Source organism: Melanotaenia boesemani, chromosome 19, assembly GCF_017639745.1.
Source record: "Melanotaenia boesemani isolate fMelBoe1 chromosome 19, fMelBoe1.pri, whole genome shotgun sequence".
Lineage (NCBI taxonomy): Eukaryota > Metazoa > Chordata > Actinopteri > Atheriniformes > Melanotaeniidae > Melanotaenia > Melanotaenia boesemani.
In genome coordinates, this window is record NC_055700.1 from 27,366,354 (window position 1) to 27,392,044 (window position 25,691).

The following is a 25,691-nucleotide window of genomic DNA, read 5'->3' on the forward strand; positions in this document are numbered from 1 at the left end:
CATGCAGCGTGCTAATGGCATACATTGTCATGTGTGTAGTACTGTATGGTCACATGGTAATGGTAATATCAGTTCACGTTTCACCCTAAACACGCCATCATTGATGCTACGCAGCTCATTTAATCAGATATTGTTGTGTCATTGTTCCAGAAAAAAATCGATCACGAGTCACAGTCCAGTCACGAAGCCACGCGGAAAAACAGTAGTAACATGAATAAAGACCACACACTATGCACAATTTCTCCTGAATGCATCAGCTAGTTGTGTTTTGGTAATACATTAAATCAATAACCTTGGAACTACGTTTACGTATAAAGGCTGTTTAGTACCGTTAATTGATGGATGTTTAGGTCATGTTTGAGTGTATCTCAACCGCTGAAAACAAAATAAAAAAAGCCAGCAATGAAGAATTTTGTAGACACAGAAATCAGCATGCTTATCTGTCAGTATTAACGGGACGTTAGAAGACAGATTACCTGTGCAGTGATCTGTGAAAGGCTAACGCTAAACTACACCTGCAATGTGGATCCTTCCGGGTTAGCAACGCGGCTAACGGAACCAAAACACTGCGGGAAAAGACGTTCAGACATACCAGAAACAGCAATCCTACTGGAGCATCTCCTTCTCACAGAGGGCTTACAGGTAAATGTTTCTTCCTAAGGTAAATGAAACCAGAAGTAAGCTTTTCTCTCTGTCTGTGTTGCTTGCTGGCTCCACCGACAAACCGATCCGTTCGGTCAGCTGATTACGCGACAACTGACAGCCGCATCCGGTTAAAGGAAAAAAAAAAAAACACTCGTTTTTAAGCGTAACAACATTTAAGGTGATCCCGTGGGGAAAAAAATAACTGAGCACTTTCTTATCACAAATAATTTCTTTTTCTTCTTCTACTTCTTTTAAATATTAGGCTGCAAATGCTCTTTGTCTTTTTAAACTTCTTTTATTTTTATCAATATTATAAATTGTTATTATGGTCATAATGTATGTATGTATATATATATATATATATATATATATATATATATATATATATATATATATATATATATATATATAAAGGCATACATTAGGCATATATTTCTAAAAACAAAATTCTTGTAATAATTATAGGGTTTCTAAACATGCTAGCCAGTGTTATTCGCTGATGAACATTTTGGTAAAATAGATGGGAAAATATATTTCAATCTTCATCTTTGGATGAAAAAATCCCGGAAGTTGTCATTTTGCCGTTTGGCTTGACTTCCGTTTACTGATAAAACGTGAACACGTGTTGGTCTAGTTGCTGAAGATTTCAGATTATTTTACTTTATTTTTCTGTTTGTATTAAAGGAGTTTTAATGCGTTCATAGAGCGGTTGGGGATACTAAACGCGTGGTGAGATGTTTTATGGAGTAGATTCATCCCCATGTTTGCTAGCTTATTTTTATAGGCTGCGGACCTAGCGGTAGCTAAGCCATTAGACATGCCCTGACTTGTCCCAACACACGGCGCTGATCAGCATTATTTCATCACTGGCACGTTGATTTAATAAGATTAGGACGAGTAATATGGATTATCATTTCCCTCTGCAACTTTTTCCATCGTTTTATAACTGCGGGCCACCGGACTCGGTCCTGAAGAACGGGACGGGAAGCTGGGGCTCTTACGACGGTGTTTTACCTCAGGTGGGTCAGCAACGCTGAAACAAGTTAAACATGTGGTGTGAGCCGAGTATCTCAAATAATTATGAGCTCCTGTGCCAGTTAGACTATGTGTACGTTTTATTAGACATTTTTCTAAATTTAATGTTTATGGGACAACGTGTTAAAGTATTCACATTTTGGTACTTTATATTTACTTTTTATATCATGGGATTAAGATTTCTGCGTTTTGAAAAATTGATAGTTCTGTTTTAGAAAGTTCATTCTTCTGCTGTATATATCAAAATAATTGGTCAGCTGTTCTGTCATATTAACATCACAAGTCATTATTAATATTTATTTATTCATTTTGTAGTTACAGTCAGTAGTTATCCATATTTTAATGTTGTCTGTGCTGTCTGAAGTTATTGTTCTATGTGGATGTGGTTTCAGACAGGCTCTGGTTCGCTCTCCAGTTGGGCATTTACTTCCAGACATCAGGTTAGAGGGGAGACTTGGTGTCACACTGAGCCCGTCCTGGTCCCCTTCCTGTTTCCCAAAAACGGTGAGCCCTTTAACAAACAGAGGGTTACTTTATGAGCGGGAGAGGCTAAATAATTACATCATAAATTGATGTAAATATTTAGCTTGAGGAAACTTGTGTTGGTAATGGAACCAGCTTCTGTTAGGTAACATGCCCTCCCCTTTAATAATACCAGCTGCTGATGTATTATGCATAATTGGAAAGCCTGGCCAACATGGTAGAACTGATTGTCTTTCTATTAAATGATTTTGGTGCATCCCAACAGATGTGCCAAATAATATTCTCCCGTTGCAATTTGGGGGGTAGTAGCTACATGTTTAGCTTTGTTGCTCATTCCACAGAAAGACCATCCTTATATGCCTCAGTGTACAGGCGACTAATCAAGTTTTGCAACCATGTATAGTATAACACCATCCATCCATTTTCTGCCGCTTATCCAGAGTCAGGTCGCAGGGGCAGCTGCCTAAGCAGAGAAACGCAGACTTCCTACAGTAGTGTTGTATTTGGAGGTGCTGATTCTCTTCTCAGCCGCTTTACACTGTTGCGAATCGCCCCAGTGAGAGCTGAAGATCACGGCTCGACGAAGCCAACAGAACCACATCATCCACAAAGAGCAGAGACCCAATCCTGAGGCCACCGAACCTGATCCCCTTTACACCTCGGCTGTGCTTAGAAATTCTGTCCGTAAAGGTTATGAACAGAATCGGTAACAAAGGGCAGCCTTGATGGAGTCCAACCCACACTGGAAACAAATCTGATTTACTGCCGGCAATGCGGACCAAGCTCTGACACCGGTCGTACAGGGACCGGACAGCTCGTACAAGGCACTCCATACTCCCGGAGTACCCCCCACAGGAGTCCCCGGGGGACACGGTCGAAAGCCTTCTCCAAGTCCACAAAGCACATGTAGACTGGTTGAGCGAACTCCCATGCCCCCTTCAAGACCCTGAAGGGGGTGTAGAGCTGTTCCACGACCGGGACTAAAACCACACTGCTCCTCCTCAATCCGAGGTTCGACTATCTGATGGACCCTCCTCTCCAGCACCCCTGAATAGACCTTACCAGGGAGGCTGAGGAGTGTGAGCCCCTGTAGTTGGAGCACACCCTCCGGTCCCCCTTTTTGAAGAGGGGGACCACCACCCCAGTCTGCCAGTCCAGCGGAACTGTCCCCGATGTCGACGCGATGCTGCAGAGGCGTGTCAACCAAGACAGCCCTACAGCATCCAGAGCCTTCAGGAACTCTGGCCGGACCTCATCCACCCCCGGGGCCCTGCCACCGAGGAGCTTTTTAACCACCTCAGCGACCTCAGCCCCAGAGATGGGAGAGCCAGCACCAGCTACCCCAGTCTCTGCTTCCTCATTGGAAGACGTGTTGGTGGGATTGAGGAGGTCTTCGAGTATTCCCTCCACCGCCTCAAGTCCCGAGTCGAGGTCAGCAGCCCCCCCATTCCCGCTGTACACAGTGTTGACGGAGCACTGCTTTCCCCTCCTCATGGTGGACCAGAACCTCCTCGAAGCCGTCCGGAAGTCATTCTCCATGGCCTCTCCAAACTCCTCCCATGCCCGAGTTTTTGCCTTAGCGACCGCTGAAGCTGCGCTCTGCTTAGCCCACCGATACCCATCAGCTGCCTCTGGAGTCCCACAGGCCAAAGAGGCCCGATAGGACTCCTTCTTCAGCTTGATGGCATCCCTTACTGCCAGTGTCCACCAACAAGTTCGGGGATTACCACCACGACAGGCACCTACGACCTTGCGGCCACAGCTCTGGCTGGGCATGTCACCCTTTCGGGCTGAGCCCGACAGGGCCCCATGGGCAAAGGCCTGGCCACCAAGCGCTCGCTTCCGTGCCCCACCTCCAGGCCTGGCTCCAGAGGGGGGTCCCGGTGACACACGTCCGGGCAAGGGAAACCTTGGTCCTTGCTTTTTCTTCATCATAGGGGTGCTTTTGAGCTGCGCTTCATCTGGGCCCTCCCCTAGACACCAATTTGCCATAGGTGACCCCATCAGGGGCATAAAGCCCCCGACAACATAGCCACTAAGATCGTCAGGATGCACAAACTCCTCCACCACGATAAGGTGGCGGCTCAGGGAGTCCAACAGGCCAAAAACATGTTATAACAGCAAGTTAACAAGTATAACACCATGTTGTTTTATTAAAGGGCAGAAATAATCTACCAAACACTTGTTTTCATATTGATAGTCACACATATTCATGTCTCTGTTTTGACATTTAAATTTTTCATTTTTTTTAGCTTTCCATCGACATTTTACACCTCCAGATCCACTGGACTGCATAGAACATGTAAGATGACTATTCAACCCATAAAAATATAGGAGGATTATTTCAGAATAAAAAGACATTTTTTATAAAATGTCTAATTTGAACAATGATTTTGTCTTTACAAGCAAACTGCGGTTTATTTCCTACCTGCTGTTGTTTCATCAGACTCTTCAGCTGCAGCCTGATGCTCCAGACTCTGAGCTTTGTTCTGTGTGTGTCATATTTAGATGCAGAACTTCTTCATGGATCACTGCCAAGATGCCTTTGGGTGCATGAGTGACATTCTGGGTGAAAACTTCAACTTCAGAAGTAGAGGCACAGAAGTAAGTTTTTCCACAATAAATATAATGGAATAAAAAACCAAATGAAAATAAAATGTACTTGGATGCTGGAAAGTGACATAAGTCAAACACGATCCTTCTTCATTTGACATTTTTGTCTTTGTTTTGTTTCAGAAGCATCGGCATGTCTCCGTGTGGAGGGTGAAACGCTTCCTCAAGCTCCTGAATTATAAGATGTGAGAAGATGTAGCTGAGGAAGAGCAAGCATCACACGGTAAAATGTGAAACTCATCATGGCTTTGGTTTCTTTTTGACATCATGTTGTTGTTTTCTCTCAGATGTTTCCGAACGCATAAGTCCTCAGCGATGTCCAGCTACTGCAGGATGTTGTCGAACGTGGTGCCCGACATCCCACCGCCACTCCTGGGATCTCTGTTGTACGAAGAGCTGGCCGAGCAGAGGGATCACATGCTGTTCTGTGAAGGAGACACTGGGGGCGCTCTGGCTTTCGTCCCGTTTGCGGAGCGTGGAAAGAACGTGCATCAGCGTGGCTGCCTCCTTTATCCTGGAGGACAGGGACTGGACCGCCTCAGTATCCTGCCGCTCAGACCGAAGTTTTAACAGTCGGCCATGTTTCTCCTCGTACTGATTCTTAATGCAGAACCTCAGAGTTCCGCAAAGTGGACCTGCAGCACTGCAACGGGTCCGTTTCCTGTGTGGACGCCAGCAACAGCAGCCCGGTCAGCTTCCAGCTCAAAGCCCCCATCAGACAGATCAGCTGTACCTCCCTCTTCAATGACTGTAGGAAGTTGGAGAATGTTTAACATGACCTGAGGAGTGGAATCTGTGTTTCTAGTTCAGTTTTTGTGTCTGCAGGTTGTGTTGCTGTGCGGTCGGATCACTTCTGTGGCGTTTGGAGGTTCAGTGAAACAGACGAGCCGCGCCTTCTGCAGGTGGTCAACACCAACAAGCCTGCGACCTGTGTCAGTGTCAGGTTGGTGGGTTCAGGTTCTCTACAGCTTCCTGGTCCGTAAGTCCGTAAAGCCTTCAACACGTTCCATCTGATTTGTGTTTGCAGTCCTCACGTTTTGGGTGAAATTCTGGTGGCGAGTGAGAGCGGAGCTGCAAACCTGTGGACTGTAGGAAAAGGGTACGCAAGCCGTCGCTACGGTGGGAGTGAACATCGAGGATTCAGCTTTGATTAATTTAATACTTCTTAACAGGATGCAGAAGGTTCGGATGGAGGACAGCAACCTGTACTTTAATGCTAAGTCATCGTGGAGGTGGTGCGAGTTCTCAGCTCATCCAAGAGTGATGCTGTATGCCGACAGGACCGGGGTGGAGCTCACAGACATCAGGGTGAGTCCAGAACGGGAGGATGCGGTCACGTATGCCGGTCAGCTCTGTGTTGGTTCTGGTTTGGTCTTCCACAGCGAGAACCACCAAAGAACCACGTCACTTAAAATAATTCTCTGTTCTTTAAGAAAAAGTTTAAAGTTATGTTAATAATGTGGCTGTTTAAAAAATGAGCTGTGACAATCCTGATTTCCCCCCTGGAATGATGGACAATAACTTCAGAATTTGGGCACATAAAGGGATATCCACATTACACAAACTCTTAGCAGATTCAACTGTGATGTCTTTTAGTCAGTTAAAAGGGAAATATGATGTTCAGCAACAGGATTTCTTTAGATATCTACAATTAAGAAACTTCATCACGAAAAATACTACAATTCTTAAATGTCAAGATGTTTCACGTGTCGAAAGACAGCTCTTTGTACAGAAATCTGCCGTGTCCATTAGCCTTTTCTATGACATCCTTAAGGAATATAAAACCACCGACACTCTCTCTCTGAGGAGCGTATGGGAAAAACAACTTAATGTTAAGGTGGCAGATGAAGACTGGGAGGATGCATGGAAGAATGCAAAGATGCTGAGTGTGTGCAGTCGAGTGAGAGCCCTGCAATTAAAGGTCCTACACAGAGCCCACATATCCCCCTCCCAACATCATAAATTCAATCCCAATTCATCCCCACTATGTCCCAAATGTAAAATAGAAATTGGTAGTCTTACACATTGCCTCTGGCAGTGTGGAAAAATACAGCAGTTTTGGTGGGTCGTTGGGCAGGAAATTAACAGGATTCTATCTTCTAATATAAGTAATAATCCCTTACACTTGCTAATTGGCGTCTCTGACTTATCTATCACAAATAAATGTAAAAGAAAGCTTCATCAAATACTTGCCTTCTGTGCTAGAAAATGCATTCTCTTGAACTGGACAACAGATAAGGTTCCCACTAGGGCTCAATGGCAAAGGGTGATACTTGACTATGTTGCTTTGGACTATCTGACATGTAAACTACATAGCAAAGAGGAGGTTTTCCATAAAACATGGGAACCGTTTCTATGTTATATTGGTTTGAATATCTCTTCCATACTTCTAAGAGGGCTTGCATAGCAACTGTGGATGCCCTGCCTTGTAACACTTTACTGTCTGACAAACCATCATCGGACCTTGCTAATGTGTCTTGTATAGTGGTGTATTTGATGTACCTTTTAATTTGCCTGTCCTATTAAGATAGGATGACCTCTGAATCTCTAGCCTGTATGGGTTTCAATTTAGATATGTGAGCCAATCATATGTTCTATGTTTTTTTTTTTTTTTTTTTTTCTCTCTTGTTGTGTGTGTTATGAAAATTCAAAATTCAATAAACATATGTTATAAAAAAAAAAAAAAAGAGCTGTGAATGCAGCTCTGTGCACCGCAGTAGGGTCCACGTAAAACATTTAAGTTCAGGAAAGGCTTGTGTTCTTCTTCAGCTCCAGTTTTACATCAGTGTTGCAGCTTAGTTTTTAATCTTCTCTCTTGAGTCAACCAAATTAAATGTTCTGGATCTGGTTTTTAAACATGGTGACCTGGTTGGTCTCAATAACCTCGTCACCAGGCTCTGACATAAGCAGATCTCTGTTCTGACCCTTTTTTTTTTTTTTTGTCTTTGGATTTTGGAAGCAGAGATTTGGTAATCGAACAAAAAAGACGCGGTTCTAAGTGAAGGGCTGTCTGTGGAGCAGTACTGGAACCAGTTTGGTAGATAAAACCCACACTCCCCCCATTGTTACCAAAGATTAGTTGCTAATGATCTCACTAAATCTTGGGTGGAGTTGTTAAATGCAAACTACGGTTACTTGTGTTTTTTAGCGGCCGAAGAAGCAACAAACAAATGATTTTGGTTTTCCATAGAAGACTTTATCGTTAGCTCCCTTAGCTGACTTCACCCCACCCAAACTGCTGGTAGGCAGTGGGAAGAAAGCTGGGGTTGGCAGCCAGGCAGGCCGGGATGTTTCCGGGTGCTCAGGAAACATAAAAAAATGAAATCTCCAAGTTTTAACAATTGATTTTGGATATATTCAGGTTCAACCAGGTGGTGTGGTGGTTTGCTTCACAGCCAGAAGGTCACTGGTTCAAGCCTCTGCTGGGGAGGGGCAGCGTCTGAAGAAGACATAAAACGTCACTTCATTCAAATTTTCCGGTTTCCCCGCAACCATGATTTGAAATAAGCTGTATATAGAATGGATTGAATTGGAATGAATGGAAGTGTGAATCTATTCAAATGAGTTAATTGATTTATTATTTTAACTCGCTAGCTCGACCCAGTCCGAGTGGATGGCGGCTTGAATTCAGCCAGTTATTATCCCCTGGTTAGCATCTTCTTGTGGCTTTTCTTAGCTTCTTATTTCATTATTTGGGAATCAGTAATCATCTATCACAGAGCAAAACCCTCTGCTATTAAAATGGTTGGATGGCTAACGTGCTCTGCTCGGAGAACTTGACCGTACGGTGAAGTGGAGGAGCTGTGACATCCGAAATACTAAACTAGCTCTTCTCACCTGTCCCGTCTTCTCTCCGTCCAGGTGAGTTTGTGCTCTGGTCACACGCTGTTCCGGATCAGTAACACGTCGGAGTGTCGGAGCGGAGAGAGGCTCATCCTGTCCAGGTATCTGGGAGACGTTCACCCCTTCCATCACCTCATCACCACACAGGTGAGCTTTCATATAAACTCTGATGTCTGCAGATTGTTCACTCACATTGTTTCCTTTAACCCTTGTTGGTCGCTTCAGTGTACTTAAAAAAAATCCTCCCAAAAACTGGTATAAAAACATGATGGATAAATATTAAATCATTCAATCAAATTCAGCCTTGCCCTATTTTTTTTTCTATCATAGTCCTTTTAGATATTTATTATTGTGTGTGTTTGTCTGTACAACAAATTACCCTCACAGGTTAATAAAGATTCCTTAATAAGAAACCAAATATGTAATTATTAAAATTATTTTAACCTTTTACATGTTAGTTTGTTTACATGATGACACTGTTATGAGAAAAAACACACCCACCAAAAGGAGTTATTTTCTGTAGATTACATTTTTGAGAGCTCTGGGTTTTTAAATTCAATATACTAGAAATTAGTGAAAAGATTGATTTTAATCTTTAAATGAAATCCCCATCCCCTTATCATGTATTACATAGAAAATAACTTGTTTTTGTCCCATCAAAGCGTTCACATCATGTTATCGAGTACGCATTTAAAGGGTTAAAATAATTTGAATAATCACGTTTGGTATTTTTAATTAGATGTTAACTTGATTTAGCAATTTTAATAAAAAAAAATGTCTATAACAGTGTTTCCCTACCCCCCCGTTACCTACATCCCATCCCACCCTGCCAGTCGCTCGTAAATGGTGATCAGACTTTTTTGTCTTGTAATGACTCAAATAGGCATTAAAAACAAGAACATCTAAACTCTTTAAGAAAAACATTTTCTTAATTAATAAAAATAATCCTATATGAGGGTAACACAAGCACAATGGGGTCAAAATGACCTGATAGGACAGAAAAAGTCCCTAATGACCTGCAAGGGTTTAAATGTTTAAATGAAGATCCAAAAACATCCAAAGATGATGAGTTTCAGTCTGGCGAAGTTCAGAGGGTCAAAGCGTTTCACGTTTTCAGCATTTCTTTGCAGGAAGCCGTCGTTCTCACAGGTCTCCCTCTGTTTGTCCTTCAGTACTCGGCCTACATTATGGACGAGCGCTTCCCGTGCGTGCCCATGCTCAAGTACGATCACATGATGCAGTCCCCGCCAATCTTTTGTCACGTCATCCCAGGCTCCGCTACCTCAGCCTCCACATCAAGTACCAACAAGGTCCTGCTCGGCTCCCACAGCTCCCAGGAAGTCACTCTGCTTCAGTACTCAGGTGTGATGTCAGCTGGTCGCGTCGTCCCAGGTCCACCATGACAAACATTCAGGATTTCTGAGAACGGTCATGGTTTGTGTGTGCTTGTGTGCTCAGGAGGGAAGGTGGGGGCTTGTTCCAGTCGAGGTCCTCCTCAGGCTCTTCTTAGACCCAGAGAGAGTCTAAAACATCTCTCAGTCCAGATCCCTCACCGCCGGGACGCCGCAGCCAACAGACTGTCTGCACCTGTTGCAGGTAATGATGGACCAGTAGGCACATGACATCTACAACAGACAAACACGAACACTTACATACAGCTTGTTCAGCTGTGTGCGGTGAGGCAGTGGTGGCCTGGTGGTTACAGATGTGCCCAGATGACCTGGGCTCAAGTCAAGGCCTTTAACCCGAACTACACACCTGGCGCTGGGATCTGGCCTGGCAGCCCACTAGGATGAGTTAAATAAAGAGAAGAAATGTTTCAGCTGGGATTAATAAAGTATAATAGGAAAAAAGAAAACATAAATAAAACTTTTTATTTATTTATTTTACACCAGAGCAGTAGAACGACTCTGGCTGCTCCTCACGAGTGTTTTAGGATTTGAGCGTCTGTAAAACAAAGAACCTGCTGAAAAATGTTAAACATGTGGTGAAAGCAAGATTCTAGTTTATTACCGGAACTCAACGTAACGTCATCCAGAAGAATTACAAATCTAGTAGAGATGGGGAATGATTTTTAAAACAGTCATTTAATTGTAAATCAGATAGTTTAATCTCAATATACAGTAGTAATGTGTCATTACCACCACAAGGTGGCGATAGTTTACCACACTCCTCATCGTTTCTGGGCTCTGGTACAAAGTGTACCAACGCTGCTGGCCTCTTTCTCCTGAGTTGTTCAGCTCTGTTTGACTCCAAGGAAAATGTGCTATTATAAACTAATAACATTTACTAGCCACAGCCATTCGACTTTTCATCTTAATCGCATTGTTTGCTGCATTACCAACATTATATGCTGATTTAGGATGCAGGGTGTTCAGTGTTAACATTTAGTTCGTCAGGCTAACTTTTATTTTTTCTGAGTTAGAATCATGTTTGGGCCGGTGTGTTTGAGCGCAGTGTGTCACACTAGCCTTTGGTAAACTCCAGCTGTCGTTGGCCGTCGTCTCTGTGCCAAAGATCCCGCTGCTTCGGGTTTTCTTTTCATTGGTCTTGTGCGTTGAGCGGTGGTGAGTCACCAGTAAAGCAAACAAAGACGTTTCTTATAATATTGAGATTTTAAGCTTGAGACGGCATCGCTCAGGCATCCCTGTGAGAACCTGCTCTAACTATATTTTATGTCGGCTAGTGGGAAATCCAGGGTGTGTGGCAGTTAGTCATGGGAGGGGGAAAAATGCATGCATGCAAGGAAAAAAATGGGATAAAAACTGCAGATTGCTGAACTGAATCGCTGATTTCTGAATCAACCATAGCCATCATTTCCCGTCATTGTTCCTCTCAACGCTTTGTTGTTGTCAACGACACGTCTGTGCTTTTCTGCAGCCAGTTTGGCTTTGCAGCAGCAAGTGATGAAATTAACAGCAGCTCCAAATTAGTCTGGTAGTGGCATTTATGCCAAGCCTTACAGGAGCTGGTGCAGGACATGGGAAGAACCGGATACCTCATTATGCTTTCAAAAATTCATAAACGCCATAAACAGAATAAAGAAAAGTTTAGTCACAGCATGAGTCGGATGCTGTTTGTAAAACGGTTGTCTGAGCTTTACATGGGACTGTTTGCACGGGGCTACAGTCACCTCTGACATACCGTCGTGTGTGTCACACCCGTGGGGGATGTGTTATTTTAACACCCACACCTTGAGAGGGTCCGACACCCACCCGCCCGGTGTCTCTGTGCTGCACGACGAGGAGCCGTGAATGTGGGGAAGGTAAATTATCAACAGGTTCTGAAATACAAATCAAAGCAGGACCTTCTCTAACCAGGAGGTTTACAGGTGAAAGCAAGGATGTATATTCAGGGACGGGTCAGAAGTAATTATTTACTTCATCAGAAGAGTTCTGATGAAGTAAATAATTACAACTTAAGTTCCCATCAGAAGTTAAATTTGAAAAAAACATGTGATAATTTTCACTGATGTAGAACGACATGTAGACGTGGTAAAGATCTATAATGTAAATGATTGATAGTTAAACTTCGTTGTCAGACAGGTTGAATTTTCAGCCTTTGTCAGACTTGATAGAAGTCAGATCGGATGTTTTGATGGATGTTCCTCCATCTGACGTCATCTTGCATCCGTTGATGACTCCTCAGTACAGAACAGCTACTGGTTACTGATTATTTGACCCAGTTACTTTCATTGCTGTTTTCACTGCATTTGTGAGTCTAGATTTATACTTTCTGTTAATGAGCCGAACCATGCAGCCATACCGTATCTGATGATGCTACCAAGAACAGCTTTGTAGAAAATGACTCCAAACAGCCTGAGTCTGCGTAAGAAACGAAGTCTTTGATCCGTCTGCAGCACAGATAATTAACATGGGCGCTCCAGCACAGGGTACAGTAGTATGTTCACTCTGCCAAAGACCGCTTGGAAAATGTTATTTTTGGATTTAAAAGCATTACTTGGCATTGCACTGCCTAAGAACAGGTCAGTGGTTAAAGCGGTTATTTATTTTTCAAATAATCTCTTGCACATTTTAAAATTAGGTAAATTTTTGCTTCTAAGCAATTTAGAAAAAAATCCTGGAAATCTTTATTTACTGTGCATGTTAAGCCATTTTTATAACTTCAGCATAAAATAGGCTAATGCAATAATGCAGCTTCCTCATGTTAAACTGCTATGCATCAAAGTTGTAGTTTAATACTTGGTTTTAAATCAAAGTGACTTAGGGATGTCAATTTCACACAAGCCAATATGGCTATGATTAAGCTCAACAAGAGCATGGCCTACTTTTTAAAAAGTGGTCCGGAGGCGGATCTGTGGCGTTGCGCCACACATTGATCTTTGTGTTGGATACCCTGGATGTCAGTAATTTTACAAAGGCTAATTATTTTGAATAAGTTTTGTGTTTACAGTAGAGAATCCTGCGATTTAAAAAAAACCCATGTTTCTTTTTTGCCTCTATTTTGCCAGCTTGCCCAGCTTGTGTCTGCACAGCCTCTTTAAACACCTTCATCCCACATCACTAAGCAAAATGAGTTAGCATGCTAACCCCATTAGCAAACCCAGCTAACACTGGCTCATTTCTGTATGACAGGTTTGACGTGTATCCCGAAGAAAGCAGGAAGCATACCAGGCCGCAGGGAGTGTATGTGTGTCCTACAGCTAACTGAAGCTGGAGACATCTTCTATCAGGTCCTTGAGCACAACCCAACAGGCTTGGTCACATCTGGAGCTCCATCTGCAGACAGCAAACCTCGACAAGCAGCCACTGAGCTTCCAGGGTCAACCAGACTAACTGCAGAGCCTCCAGCAGACTCTCAAGTGGTTGTCTCTGAAACATCAAGCGATGAGGATGTCATCGGGTTAACGCAAGGTGTCAGCGCAAGAATGGTTGTTGCTGAAACGCCAGAGAGGGATCAACGACAGCCGAGTAGACCTTCTGTTTCCTCCTCTGAGGAGTCAGAGAGATTCAGAGACTGCAGAAGTGGACTTCAGCCACGAGAAAGCCAGTCGGATGAAGACGTTAACAATGAAAAGGTTGTTGATGATGAAGGTGCTGGCTCCAGCAGGTCCCTGCTGCAGACTTCAGGAAAGCTCAGCAGTTCAGTTTCTGTGAAGTGGAAACACTGGCTCCAGATCCTGGTGGAGAGAAACGGTAAAAAGAAGCCCCGTCCCCGCAGACTACAGCATTTCCAAATCTTTAGTAAAGGTCTGCTGCGTCTGCCTGACAGCGAAGCTAGAGGAGCACCAGAGAAGGAAATAATGGAAAAGTTGAGGGAAGAGTTGAAGTCATGCATGTCTGGACGCTCGCTGTTGGTTCAGCGCTCCGTTTCCCTCACAGCTCCAGATCCGGTTCCTCTTCATCAGGTGAGCACGTCCTGGACGGATACACTCAGCCACCGACTCACCGTTGCCTGGCAGGGGGAGAAGGCGTGGCAGGCATGGTGGGAGGACCAGCTGGGGATGAATGAGAAGACCAAGATGGCGGCGCTGAGGAGGAAGAGGAGGAGGGAAAAAGAAGCAAAGAGAGCAGCAGGTCACAGATTAGAGCTGAGCGGGAGCTTCACGTCTGCCAGCGATCAGTCTGAACTGGACATTTTCTCCAGTTCGACAGGGTGGACCACTGCTTCGAGTCAGGGGCTGTGGTCAAACACAGAGGATGGGGAGGCGCTGTCCCAGTCGGCCGAGGTTTTGGAGCATGAGAACCAGAGAGCTCCGACAGCGTCCACCATTCAGACAGACATTCCAGTTCCCACGCCAACTGCTCAGAGTGTGCAATCAAATAAAAATGACCAGCAGTCTCCCAGCAGGCTTTCCACTTTCTCCCTGACTCAAACACAGACCCCTGACCGCACACCGGCCCGTCAGAGGAGGAGCAAAAGGACCGTAGAGGACTACCTCAGTACTCTGACATCAACTCAGGTAAGAGCCCCTTTTTCCTTCAGAACTGCTGTAATTCTTGGTGTCATAGATTCAACCAGATGGTGGAAACCTTCCTCAGAGGTTTTCTCCATACTGACATGACAGCATCACACAGTTGCTGCAGGTTTGTCGGCTGCATCCATGATGAGAATCTCCCGTTCCACCACATCCCAAAGCTGCTCTACTGGACTGAGATCTGGTGGCTGTGGAGGCCGTTGGAGGCCAGTGAACTCATCGTCATGTTCTAGAAAGCAGGTGGAGATGATCTGAGCTTTGTGACATGGTGCATTATCCTGCTGGAAGTAGCATCAGAAGATGCTCCACTGTGGTCATAAAGTGATGGACATGGTCAGCAACAATACTCAGGCAGGCTGTGCTGGTTAAACCAGGCCACGTTGGTACTAAGGGGGTCAAAGGCCTCGTTTCCACTAACGTGTGTGGACATGAGTGGGGACATCTTGTGGCTTGTTCTCGGCACATCAGCCGAGCAGAACTTTCTTCTCGCGGGGCTGGGGTGTGATTATTCGGACATCTGAGGTGTTATGGTGGAAAAGAATGAAGCGGGAAGTTGTGGCTTCCGTATTTTCCCTGATGCGAGGCTGAACGAAAAGTTTTGTTGAACAGCTGATCAATAAATGTAAACAACACATGCAGGATTTAAAGACACGTACACCACCGCGTGCACAACCCCGCCCTGCCACCATCGAAGTTTCTCTTTAATTATGAAAAAGCGGGGTCAGCTGTTCATTGCACGTAGAAACAGACACCCCCTCTGCAGTAATCCTGCCCCATCGTAGACGAAGCTTCTCGTGGAGGATGAATTGACTGATACAAATTTTTTTCTTGTTCTTGTTGCCTCAAGAACATGAACAAACTTCTCGCTCCTTGCAGAGTCTGTAAGAAGCTTAGATGTGTTGAGTTGCTGCCATGTGATTGGCTGATTATACGTTTCTGTTATGCAGCTGAACAGGCGGACCTGGTATGATGTGTGTGTCCTTTGGTCATTTTCTTTCCAGTGTTTGCTACATCATCTAAAATGTGAGACCCAGCTGATCTTTTATTTATTCATCCACAGTGTCCAAAATTAACACTCGCCAGGCGCCAAATGCGGGTAAATGCTTGTTTTGGCGAGTAAATGTCAGAGGGCTATGTTTGTACCAAATTAGTCATGTTTTTCAGTCTTCCTTTTGGTGGATTTCTTCTTTACGTTCCTCTACTGTCTGCATGTATGAACGACACGCACATACACACATGTACTGACGCAAGCACTCAGACGTGACTCGACAACGCGCACACACTGCTTCAGTTCTGTTTACCGTTTAGCTCAGGCTAATTAAGGCTATGTTCACATGGCACCGAAGCCGGTTCAGGTGTTAAAACGGTGTGAAAACTAGTAGAAAGGCTTCAAAATCCCCACGACACGGCTGTAGTACATACTACAGGCTGTGGGGGGTGCTACGAAGATTGAAGTGTAACACTCCAGAGCTAGAGCACAACAACGCGCAGATTAAGGCTCACAGTGTGTTGCAGGAAGTTCACATCGGAAGCAGAGAAGATAGCTGAGGATTTACTGCGAAGCAAAGAAGAAACATTTATTTGGACTAATAAAGAAGTTGAGCTGCTTCTTCAAAAAATGCTTGACTACAAAGCATAAAAAACTCGAGGAAGGGTGGATTGGGAATGGGCATGTGTTTGTCAATTTGACGTCATATCCTCGAGTTGTGAGGCTTCCCTGTCTGCACAGTACCGCAGACGGTAGAGGACTCAAACCGATCCACTTTGGTACCTGGATTCAGACATGGTTGGTTTCATGGAGGCTAACCCCTGGCTTCGTTGGGATGAAAGGGTGGTTTGCTAAAATACTTTTGACCCCCCCGTCGTGGGGACGGCCCCTAATTAGGGTAAATATGTGGAGATTTTTAGCAGGAGGCCAGCTTTCCAAAAGAAAGTATGGTGAACTGGAGAATAAATCAGCAGGGTATACATAAAACAAATATATTGAGATATATATCGAATATCGTGATTCAGGTAAAAAAAATATTGAGATATAAAATTTGGTTGATATCGCCCAGCCCTAATTTCTTCATTTCTTGGACAGCTTTGGTGTTTCTGTTGGTCTGTCACTGACTTCCAGCCACTTCAGGTCACACAAACAGGAAGCTGCAGCGGTTAAAATATGTTTCACTGTCGTCTTGATTTTCTTCTTCATTTGGTTTAGACACCATGAAAACTCTTAGATTAATAGGAGGGAAGCCCACCTCCCAACCTCCATCCTGATCACCTTCTATAGAGGGATCATTGAGAGCATCCTCAGCAGAGCCATAACGGTATGGTTTGGCAACTGTGCTGCCGAAAAGATCACCGGAGCCTCACTGCCTCCCCTTTTAGACATATAAAACACCCATTGCCCTTGAAAAGCCGGGAACATTAAGGACATCACACATCCCTCACACGGTCTCTTCTCCCCACTTCCATCGGGAAGAAGGTTCCGCAGCATCTCTGCCTGCACTTCCATGATGGGAAAGAGCTTCTTTTCCTGAACAGTCTGACTGCTCAGCCACTCGTAGTGCAACACTCATATCAGCCTAACTAACATTAACTCAGTCTGCAGTTACACTGCAGCTCATGCACGTCACACGTTCCTGCTGTCTTTTGCTTCTTGAGTAAACATATGTGGAAGTATGTGACTGAATGTGACAGTATGGGTGTGAGTGTGTATGTATGCGCACTGTGTGCGTGTGACTCTGTGTGTGTAAATGCATTATATCTTTATTTCTTACTGTGTTTTAATTGTATGCATAATACCAGTTGCTTCACACACTCACAGTGTCTGTTTTTACTGTCAAATTCCGTGTTTTTCCACATGGAGGAACTCTGAGGCTCTGACGTTGGTCCACATCTGACACAAATCTGAAAATCCTTTTTTTTTTTTAATTCCTTTGACGCCTGAGTGATGTCACCTGTGAAATCCTCAAGGCAAACGTGTTTCTAATTTTCTCTTTGTTAATAAAGTTGATAAGAAAACGAGACGATATCATCTGCCTTTTTACTCACTGTCATGTTCTCTGGTATTTCTAGGATTACCCATCACAAGCAGATTCCTACTTCCTGGAGAACGACAGCTTTACGGACACACCACCTCCACCAGCTCTGCTCCACAGCTCCCAGCCTCTCCGGGTTTCTATGTCTAGGGTTGCTGGTCCTTCGTCGGGTCTGTCTCAGTCTCTGACCTCCTCCCAGTGTTCGCAGGGTTGGAGGGGGCCGTCGCAGTCATCACAACCCAAGAAGAAGTCTCGAATGGGATTTTGAGCTGTTTAGGAGGATAATTTGGAGTTCTTTTTCCTGGATTTATAACTTGGATCTGCTTTGAGACTGAAACAGTGAACTGATTGGATCGAATCGAGGAAGATGAAGTGATGGTGACGGAAAGATCAGGACTGGAGAGGGAAGAGGATTCGCTGCAGGCCGGCGTGGTAGGACTGAGCTGAATTTGACGTTTTGTGGTCATATTTTTGTTTGCTGTGATATTTTTGAGATGTTGGGAATGTGAAATGATCTAAGTGGTGTATTTTCACACAGCTGCCTCACAACTACGTTTACATTTTACTCTCATAAAGAGGATTTAATGAGGTTGATTCACTGAAACTGAGCTGGAAAAACCTTTGCATGTCCCAGATAAGGTCTAAAGTATAAATTAAGAGAAGATGATTTTCTTTTTCTATGAAGTCTATGGTGAAAATGTCAAGTTTACATGAAGTGGAGGCGTCAGACTGCGTGAACCTCGCCTGAACGTTGACTGTTATTAGGAATTATTTCTACATCTGCTTTTCTAAATTAAACTGCTGTTTCAATAAAACAAAAAGTAAACTTGGTTCTCATTGAAAGACGAGATGTTAAAGCTCAGCAGTCCAATTTAGATTTCAGTCTGAATTCCTGAGTCTGTTCCAGTCGGAAAGTTTGGACAAGAGTTGGATTGGGAACGAGTTTAAGTGTCTTTGAATTATGTTCATGAGTGGTGGTGAAATAAAGCGAGACAGCAGCAGGAATCATCCGAGCTCTTCAGTTGCAGGTCTATCAGCCTCAAAACAGGGCTGCTGGATTATTGGAAAATCATCATGATTAGGGGTGGGCTATCTATCCAGAAACCTGAGGAGTTTTATGTGCGATACATTCATCCTGTTTCTGAGGGCCGATCCAGCCGAGGTGTAGCTGCCGACGTGGACGGCAGCATGAACGTCCAGTTACTAGAGACGTCATTCATTCTGCTTTTCAGAGCTTTAATGTAAGCGATGATTCATCTGACAAACTGCTGACGATCCGCATCAGAGTGTAAAACACAAATGTCATTAAATAAGTTGTGAAATGTTGGTAAAGAAGTGCTTCCAGACTTGTGAAAAGGCTGTTTGCATAGTTCAGTAATAACTAGTGTAGGCTGCGGCACACCGTGTACCTGATCTGTTTGTTACTGATTATTTACTGGTTTTAACGTAACGTCACAGTTCCTGTCCCAAACCCGTCGTTAACTCTCAGCAACACCAGAGCTCCTCATCTTTTAGTCCAGCAGCATTAACTAGCATAACCAAGGCTACCCAGTTGTTACCTTAAGATGGACGGCAACATGGAAACGTAGAATTTAGTGTCAGACTGATGATGGTTCACCAAAACTTGCTGTGTTCCTCGGCCATGACGGCACATTATCTGTCTGATGTTCCTCCCTGATGCAAACACACAGCCTGACCACACAAAGTCCCTAAGATACGAGTGTAAAAACAACCACGGTGTGTTTTTCTTCTTTTCAGACTCGGAGGGAAAAACAAGCAACAAGTTTAAAAATAAAACTTTTAATAAGATTTTGTTTTCAGTACATGACAAACAATAAATAATATCTACAAAGAATATGAACAGATTTTTTTTGTACATCATTTACAGTTTTACATGTTTTTGTATTAACATTTTTGACATTTTTAAATTTTTTTGACACATTTTCTCCATACAACATTCTCTCTGAACAGCTTAAAGATGTTCACCTATTGTGTTGAGCTACTTCATAAAATTGGCAACTTGAAATAGAAACCGACGATCATACTTACACACATCTACAAAAACACACGATCTGAACACCATGTGGTGTCTGGGGGGTTTGGTTCTGGAGGAAAGGTTTCTGAGACATCCGCCTTTCCTTCAGACTCCAGTTCCACCATTTAACGTTTGAAAATAAGAGAAAAGGTGCAAATTAAACTTTAATCAGAAGACAAAAGCAGCAGCAGCCGGACATGGAGAGCACGTCGCAGCTATCTGAGGAGATAAGCAACGCTAGCATGTAGCGGCTTTCCGGGACTTGACCTCTTATCACAGTTTACGACACTCCAGACCAGTCAGGAACTGTCTGAACTGCTCACAGCTGGAAGAGTTTCTCTCTTCTGAGATAACAAGATCACTTTTAAAAACAACTGTTTTTTTTTTTTCTTTGACTGCTGCTGCGTTCAGCTTCTGCCGACCAGAAAACTCTTCCTTAAAAAAAAAAAAAAAAAACAGTCTTAGATTAATAACAGATAAATAATAACTACATATTTTGGCAAAATTATCTGGAAACATCTTAAACTGCTTATAACCTGGTCTGACATCTGAGAATTGAGGATTTAGTTTTTTGTTCTTTTCAGTTTAGGCTCAAAACGTATGAGACCAGATCCAGCCCCGACTCCAGTTGCATCCTGGAATGTCACCAACAAGTCAAACTAAAAGTAATCCAGTCTACCAGCTACCAGTTCACTTCTCCACAGAGCTTAATAAACAATAAATAAAAGATGGCAGGCGGTGGGTGGGTGGCCTCAGACATGGAGGTATTGGTGGTGTTTTTGGCGACGGAGGTGCAGCGGGAAGAAGGGGCCTTCAGCGTCGCTGCCCAGGGAACTGCTCAGAGACTCTTCACCTGAACTCATCACGTCCTCGCACGAATCCTCACTGCAGGGGGGTCAAAAGGTCAGCGGTTACTTTTAAGAAACAAGAAAAATAATGAAATCTGATGACGTCTCTCATTCTTTAAAGGATGAAAAAGAAAGTGAAATATTGGCTTGACTTTCATGGATGAGGAAGAATGTAAATCAGCTGATCACATGCGACTGTGTCAGCTGTTAGATTTGAAGCTTCAGTCTGTTAAACATTGTTTTTATTTTTACCAGTTTATTGTTAAACCACAGGTTTTTTAACCAGTGTTTGGCAGTCAGCTGGTAAATAATTACCAGCTCAGTTCTGGTGTTTTTGTTCCTTCTTTATCTTTTCACACGCCAAGAAGAAGTTACGTAAAAGGCGAGACTCCATGTGATGTAATGGAAGTGTGTCAGAAGGGGGGCAGGGCATGATCACTTACTGGCTCACGTCTCATATGGGAGATAGAAGAGGCCCGGCTGAGCCGAGTGTGATGCTGTTACAACACACCAGAAACCAGAGTGTTGCTGCACAGCTGGTTGCCTCAGGAGTCGTTACTGTAAACGGAGCTTTGTAAAATAAAAATAAACTTTTGACCCACTTGGATCTGAAGTCCTGAAGAGAAACTTTCTTGAATTTAAAATCAGAACGTGCCGAATTAATCCAGACCACAATCATGGGTCATAATGGAGTCGTCGTTGCTGCGGAAACAAACTTCAGTGTGCTGGTGACACACGGGGCGTGTCGGTTTCCTTTTCGTTTGGACATACCTGTACGTCAGAAGCTTTTGTAAGGTGTTTGGTATTTTAACCTGCGATCAGTCGCCTGATCGGAACAAACCACCATCAGAAATCAGGAGTTTGAGTTTTGCTTTGAAGCCCTGAAACGTCATCTCTGATTCTCAACTCAGCTAAAATCTTATTTACCTTTTATTTTAGTTGGAAAGTATGGAAGTGTATTATTCATTTGGGAAAAGAAAAAAAAAAAACCTGATTTTTTTTGTTGTTGTTGTTTTCTGAATAATTTTTTCCAAAACTTAGTTTATCTGAATAAATTAAACCGAAAGAATCTGTTATTTTTTTCTAAATTAACAAGATAAAATAAAATTATATATATATATATATATATATATATATATATATATATAATAATAAAATTTTAACCCCCCCAAAATAAAAAAAACTAACTTTTCTGAATTAACAGACAAAAAATAAAATCTTTCTTGACTAGAGAAATAGCAACAGTTTGAAATGTCTTTACTGCAACCAGAGATGGGACGTAATAATAAAAAATAGAACTGAGTGAATACAATGCACTTCTGCAGGGAGGAATGTTTTCTGTTTGGGAATACGTGTGGAGCTGGAAGCTGGACACCAACCTCTCGCTCTCATCCCAGCAGCCCTCTGGGATGGTGGGCAGCTCAGGGACGCTGCGGTGGCTGTGCAGGTTCTGGGCGGTCCGCCGCGACACGATCCACTGCAGCTTCCGGTGGTTGGGTTTGCTGCATTCGGGGGACGCGTAGTCCGACAGACACTGAGCCACTCGCTCAATCCACAGCAGCAGCTCGCGGTCCTCAATCTGAAAACCAAAACACATGGAGGGTCAAGTTAAACCATTTGTACACTGACTGACATGTGTATTTAACACAATCCCATTACTTTAAGCTCGGCTCGCACTGTTAACAAACCCAGCCTCTTTTCCAGGTTAGGAGGTTAAAGAGAAACCTGATCTGGGTGTGTAACACCTGAACTTTAAAGTGGCGCTCTGAGAAGCTAAAACGCCTGCAGGCTGCTCAGATGTCTTCACAGTAAAATCTGTAACTGTTCCAGAAAAATGTCGACTGATGCAGAGGTAACAAAAACCTCTTTTTATTCATGTCAGTTTCTACAGGTGTTCATTTCTCTCTGGGCCAGCTGTTGTGTAACAGAGCTTTGCAGGGTGACGTACCTTCAGGTGTCTCTGGATGTGATAGGCTATCTCCAACATGTCCGCTGACCGAATGGCTTCAATCTCCTGCCTCAGGAGAGACAAGGCCAGGACGGATGGCTAGATGGAAGGACAAAAACAGAAAAAGTAATTTTTTAGACTCATTAAGTTGGCTGAGCTTTAATAATCCAGTCTGCTGCAAATTCCTACCTTTGCTTTAGAGAAGGAGATCCGGCACAGACAGGCTTTCAGCTGGGCCTCCAGCTTCTCCAGGTTCAGATTTTCCTTCCTGTTCACACACAAAGTCCCTGTCGTTACTTCTCATGTGTATTAGTCTGGTTTTCTATGCCCTGTTTACTAAAGGGGATAAAAACTGTAAGGTGGAAATTAGGTGCCAAAGTGCAGCTGAGCTGACTGCAAACAAAACACTGGGGTTATGTAAGTGCGAGGTTGATGCCAGCAGCAGCAGACAGCATATCGGTGCACTTCAGTCAGACCATGGCTGCTGGCCTACATTTCTCACTATGACAAGCAAGCAAGAAGATATTCAGCCATTCCCACTGCTAAAAAACATGATTTTATCTAATGAATAAAAATCTAAAGACTTTATAAAATATTCTGTGTTGATCATTTCTTGTTCACCTGTCGGTGGAGTGGGAGAGGGCGATCTGGTGGTACAAATGCAGAAACGTTAAGGCAGTGACGGCTTTGGACTTGAAGTCGAGTTTCTCGGCGATGATCTTCTCCATGCGGCACAGGTCGGACACGGTGAACCTGCACTGTCCGATGCGGATGAGCTCGTCGGTGGCCGTCAGGTTGCACTCCTCCTCCGTCACTTTTGCTGCCATGTGGAGGCAGCTGAGGCTGACGCAGGACAGGTGCTTTGGCTGGATCTGGAGGTGAGATGAGAGCTGTGTAAGTGACAGTTTGAAAATGACTTGAAGTTGACTATTTGTGGTCCTGCTGGCGTTTCATACCCTGATCATGGCCAGGAATCTGTCCAGCAGGTTAACGGCCAGAACGAAGGTCTGCGTGCTGTAACCAAAGAAGCTGGTAAGACTCCAAAGGTCCTCCACCTTGGCATCTCTACACTTGGCTGAGATCCGACTGTCACCCTAGAAAGTAGAATACATGCTTGTTATGTAATCGACATTAGACTTCATTCAGCCGGTGATCAGAAATGGTCAACACTTCTCACCTGAGCTGTGGATTCGATGAGACGTAGGCCCGTCTCTTTAGGGAGATAATGAGCCTCCTGCTCATAATTCACCCTTAGCTCTTTCATCAGCTTGACAGCGTCCATATCTCAGCTGGCACTGGAGGAAGTATCTGCTTTTTTTCCACTGCAAGAAGAGAAAAGCCCGTGTTTATCCAAACACTTTTGTTGGATCATTTCTAGCTGGGATTATATATGATACATTCTTTGTGATTTGCGCCAACATTTCTTTTAATTATGACCCTGTGAAGACTCTGGAAAATGATCTAGAGCTTCCATCTGCTAGGTTTGTTGTTAAATATTAAGTTTCTTATTTAAAAAGTGTTAGGAAATACATGCATAGCACTAAGGTGGGCAATAAACACCACAGCCACTGAACAAGATCAAGTTCTCAGTTTAATCAGTTTGATTTGCTATTATAATTTGGGAAAGCATAACAGCAATGTGCAACCTCTGCATTGTATGAAATTTAACCACATTCTGTGTAATATATTTTTGAAAATAGACCATTTTCTTTAAACCAAGCAGCTGATAAAGACATTTTGAGGCAACGAAACACACCAGTTTGAGTTTATATTTGAAAAAGGTTAAATGTTTTGATTGAAAATGTGGGTCTTATCGAGCGAATTAACAGTTAAAACTGAATTATTTGACCATGTAATAACTCCTGTGAACACTGAACATAACTGGCCTACAGTTAGCTCTTAGCCCTGACAGGAGCACAGCTCAAAGCCCGGCCCACTTCCCCCAGCTGGGCTCCGGTGTCAGATTTCCTCTGGTAGACGCCTTCTCTGTCCCCTGACTGAAAAACAACAGTTTTTATCGAGGCTCTGTCTGTCAATAAACAGCCCAAAACCCTCAAAAAATGAGCCCAGACCGCTGGACTCGCTCCGTTTTCAGCACTGTGGCAGAATGTAACGGAAGAAGCTAACATTTAGCGCAGCTAGCTAACGTTTTAAATCCTCCCTGGTCGGAGCGGGGGGAGGGGATGCTCCTCAATTATTTCACAGACTAACTAAAGATGCTGTATAACACCATTTTCCCCCCTTAAACACCTAACATTAGTCGATTTTAGCACGGTATTTGTGTAATACGTTGGTCCTATACGCTTGAAGTGGTTTTTCTGAGTAGATATAACTGTAGCAAGGAGAGTAAAAATAAATCAACAATACAAAAGGTCTCCAAAAAAAAAAGGGCAACCAAGACGAAAAAGCTCACCCAGGTTATAATACATGTTTGGGTGTAAAGTGATGAAAAAAATATATTAAATATTTTCCTCAATAGGAAATACATAAAGAATATGGTAAATTACCTTAACATTTGAAACCTAGATAATTAACTTCCATGGGATTTTAAACGTTACTGAGAAATGTGCTTTAATAATACTAAGATTAGTTTTCGATGGGAATTACTTTTCCTAATGTTACATTTTAATTGACGCCCTATTGTTTACTGTCCTTTTGCTGTTCTTCCATTTCTGTGGGATATCGTAGTAAAGGCTAATGTAATCCAGTACAGACGCGGAGTTAGTGTCGATCTGACCATGGTATTACATTTTAAAGGTTTACCCTACCTGTTTTTGCTAATTATATCCTCATAGTTGTTCTTTTCTCTCTTGCGTATCGTCTATTCCATTTCCCTTCTGGCCTTCTCTCGTCTTTCCTCTTTCTCTTTTTCTCGCTTTTGTTGATGTTAAGAACGGTCACGCCCACATTTCTGTGTCAGGTGGAACCAACCAATCAGAAACTGGGTTGACAAACAAACGATGGCCTTCTTCCGGGTTTAGCTGTACAAATAAACGTCTGTGGCTATTGTTTGAGTGTCTTTTTGGCTTTATTTCTAGCATTAACCTAAACTCTTTGACCATACGTCGGCCATCGAACCTAAACCTATCAACTGATATCACTGCATTGACAATATTGAATCTGCGTTAAATGAGACGAGCCCCCTTTGATTGACGTTTCTGTTAGGCAATCAGAAAGGCATATCGTTGGCCGTTCAAATAGTCCGCCCAAATCTAAATAATTTGATTGGCCGATAATATGCTGAATCCTGACGCAATCTTGACATTACGTTGTTCTT

General features: G+C 43.4%; 3 protein-coding genes across 9 annotated transcripts in view; 1 reads left to right on the forward strand and 2 right to left on the reverse strand.

Annotated features, from left to right (window-relative positions):
- LOC121629944 (WD repeat-containing protein 7) overlaps nt 1-779 on the reverse strand; it is a 165,461-nt gene extending 164,682 nt beyond the window's left edge. For 2 of the 3 annotated variants that reach the window (XM_041969890.1, XM_041969888.1), the window contains exon 1: nt 593-757. The gene's annotated coding sequence lies outside the window, so the exon portion shown is untranslated. Of the gene's footprint in view, nt 1-592 lie in introns of all 3 variants that reach the window. The other variant, XM_041969889.1, reaches the window with a different exon arrangement.
- A 426-nt stretch (nt 780-1,205) lies between these two features.
- On the forward strand, nt 1,206-22,938 carry taf1c (TATA-box binding protein associated factor, RNA polymerase I subunit C). Of its 5 annotated transcripts, XR_006008443.1 has the most exons (16): nt 1,208-1,664; nt 2,073-2,184; nt 4,416-4,465; nt 4,672-4,767; nt 4,900-4,961; nt 5,064-5,317; nt 5,395-5,526; nt 5,602-5,719; nt 5,804-5,875; nt 5,949-6,084; nt 8,638-8,766; nt 9,792-9,981; nt 10,078-10,215; nt 13,215-14,542; nt 17,621-18,015; nt 22,358-22,938. XR_006008443.1 is itself a non-coding variant. In XM_041969656.1 (15 exons), exons 1-15 carry the CDS (start codon nt 1,548-1,550, stop codon nt 17,849-17,851), a joined length of 3,165 nt encoding a protein of 1,054 aa, XP_041825590.1. In that variant the 5' UTR covers nt 1,208-1,547; the 3' UTR covers nt 17,852-19,437. The 5 variants fall into 5 exon arrangements, 4 of the variants coding, with proteins under 4 accessions (XP_041825591.1, XP_041825590.1, XP_041825592.1 ...); XM_041969656.1 differs by lacking the exon at nt 22,358-22,938 and having other exon boundaries at nt 17,621-19,437; XM_041969657.1 differs by lacking the exons at nt 4,416-4,465; nt 22,358-22,938 and having other exon boundaries at nt 1,206-1,664; nt 2,077-2,184; nt 17,621-19,437.
- Nucleotides 20,200-25,305, reverse strand: ccng2 (cyclin G2). The gene is made up of 8 exons (XM_041969660.1): nt 25,183-25,305; nt 23,592-23,736; nt 23,371-23,508; nt 23,036-23,286; nt 22,604-22,682; nt 22,415-22,513; nt 21,846-22,045; nt 20,200-20,503 (listed from the first exon to the last, which is right to left on the reverse strand). The coding sequence occupies exons 2-8, from the start codon at nt 23,694-23,696 to the stop codon at nt 20,371-20,373; spliced, it is 1,005 nt and encodes a 334-aa protein (XP_041825594.1). The 5' UTR covers nt 23,697-23,736; nt 25,183-25,305; the 3' UTR covers nt 20,200-20,370.
- Between the last annotated feature and the right edge of the window lie 386 nt (nt 25,306-25,691).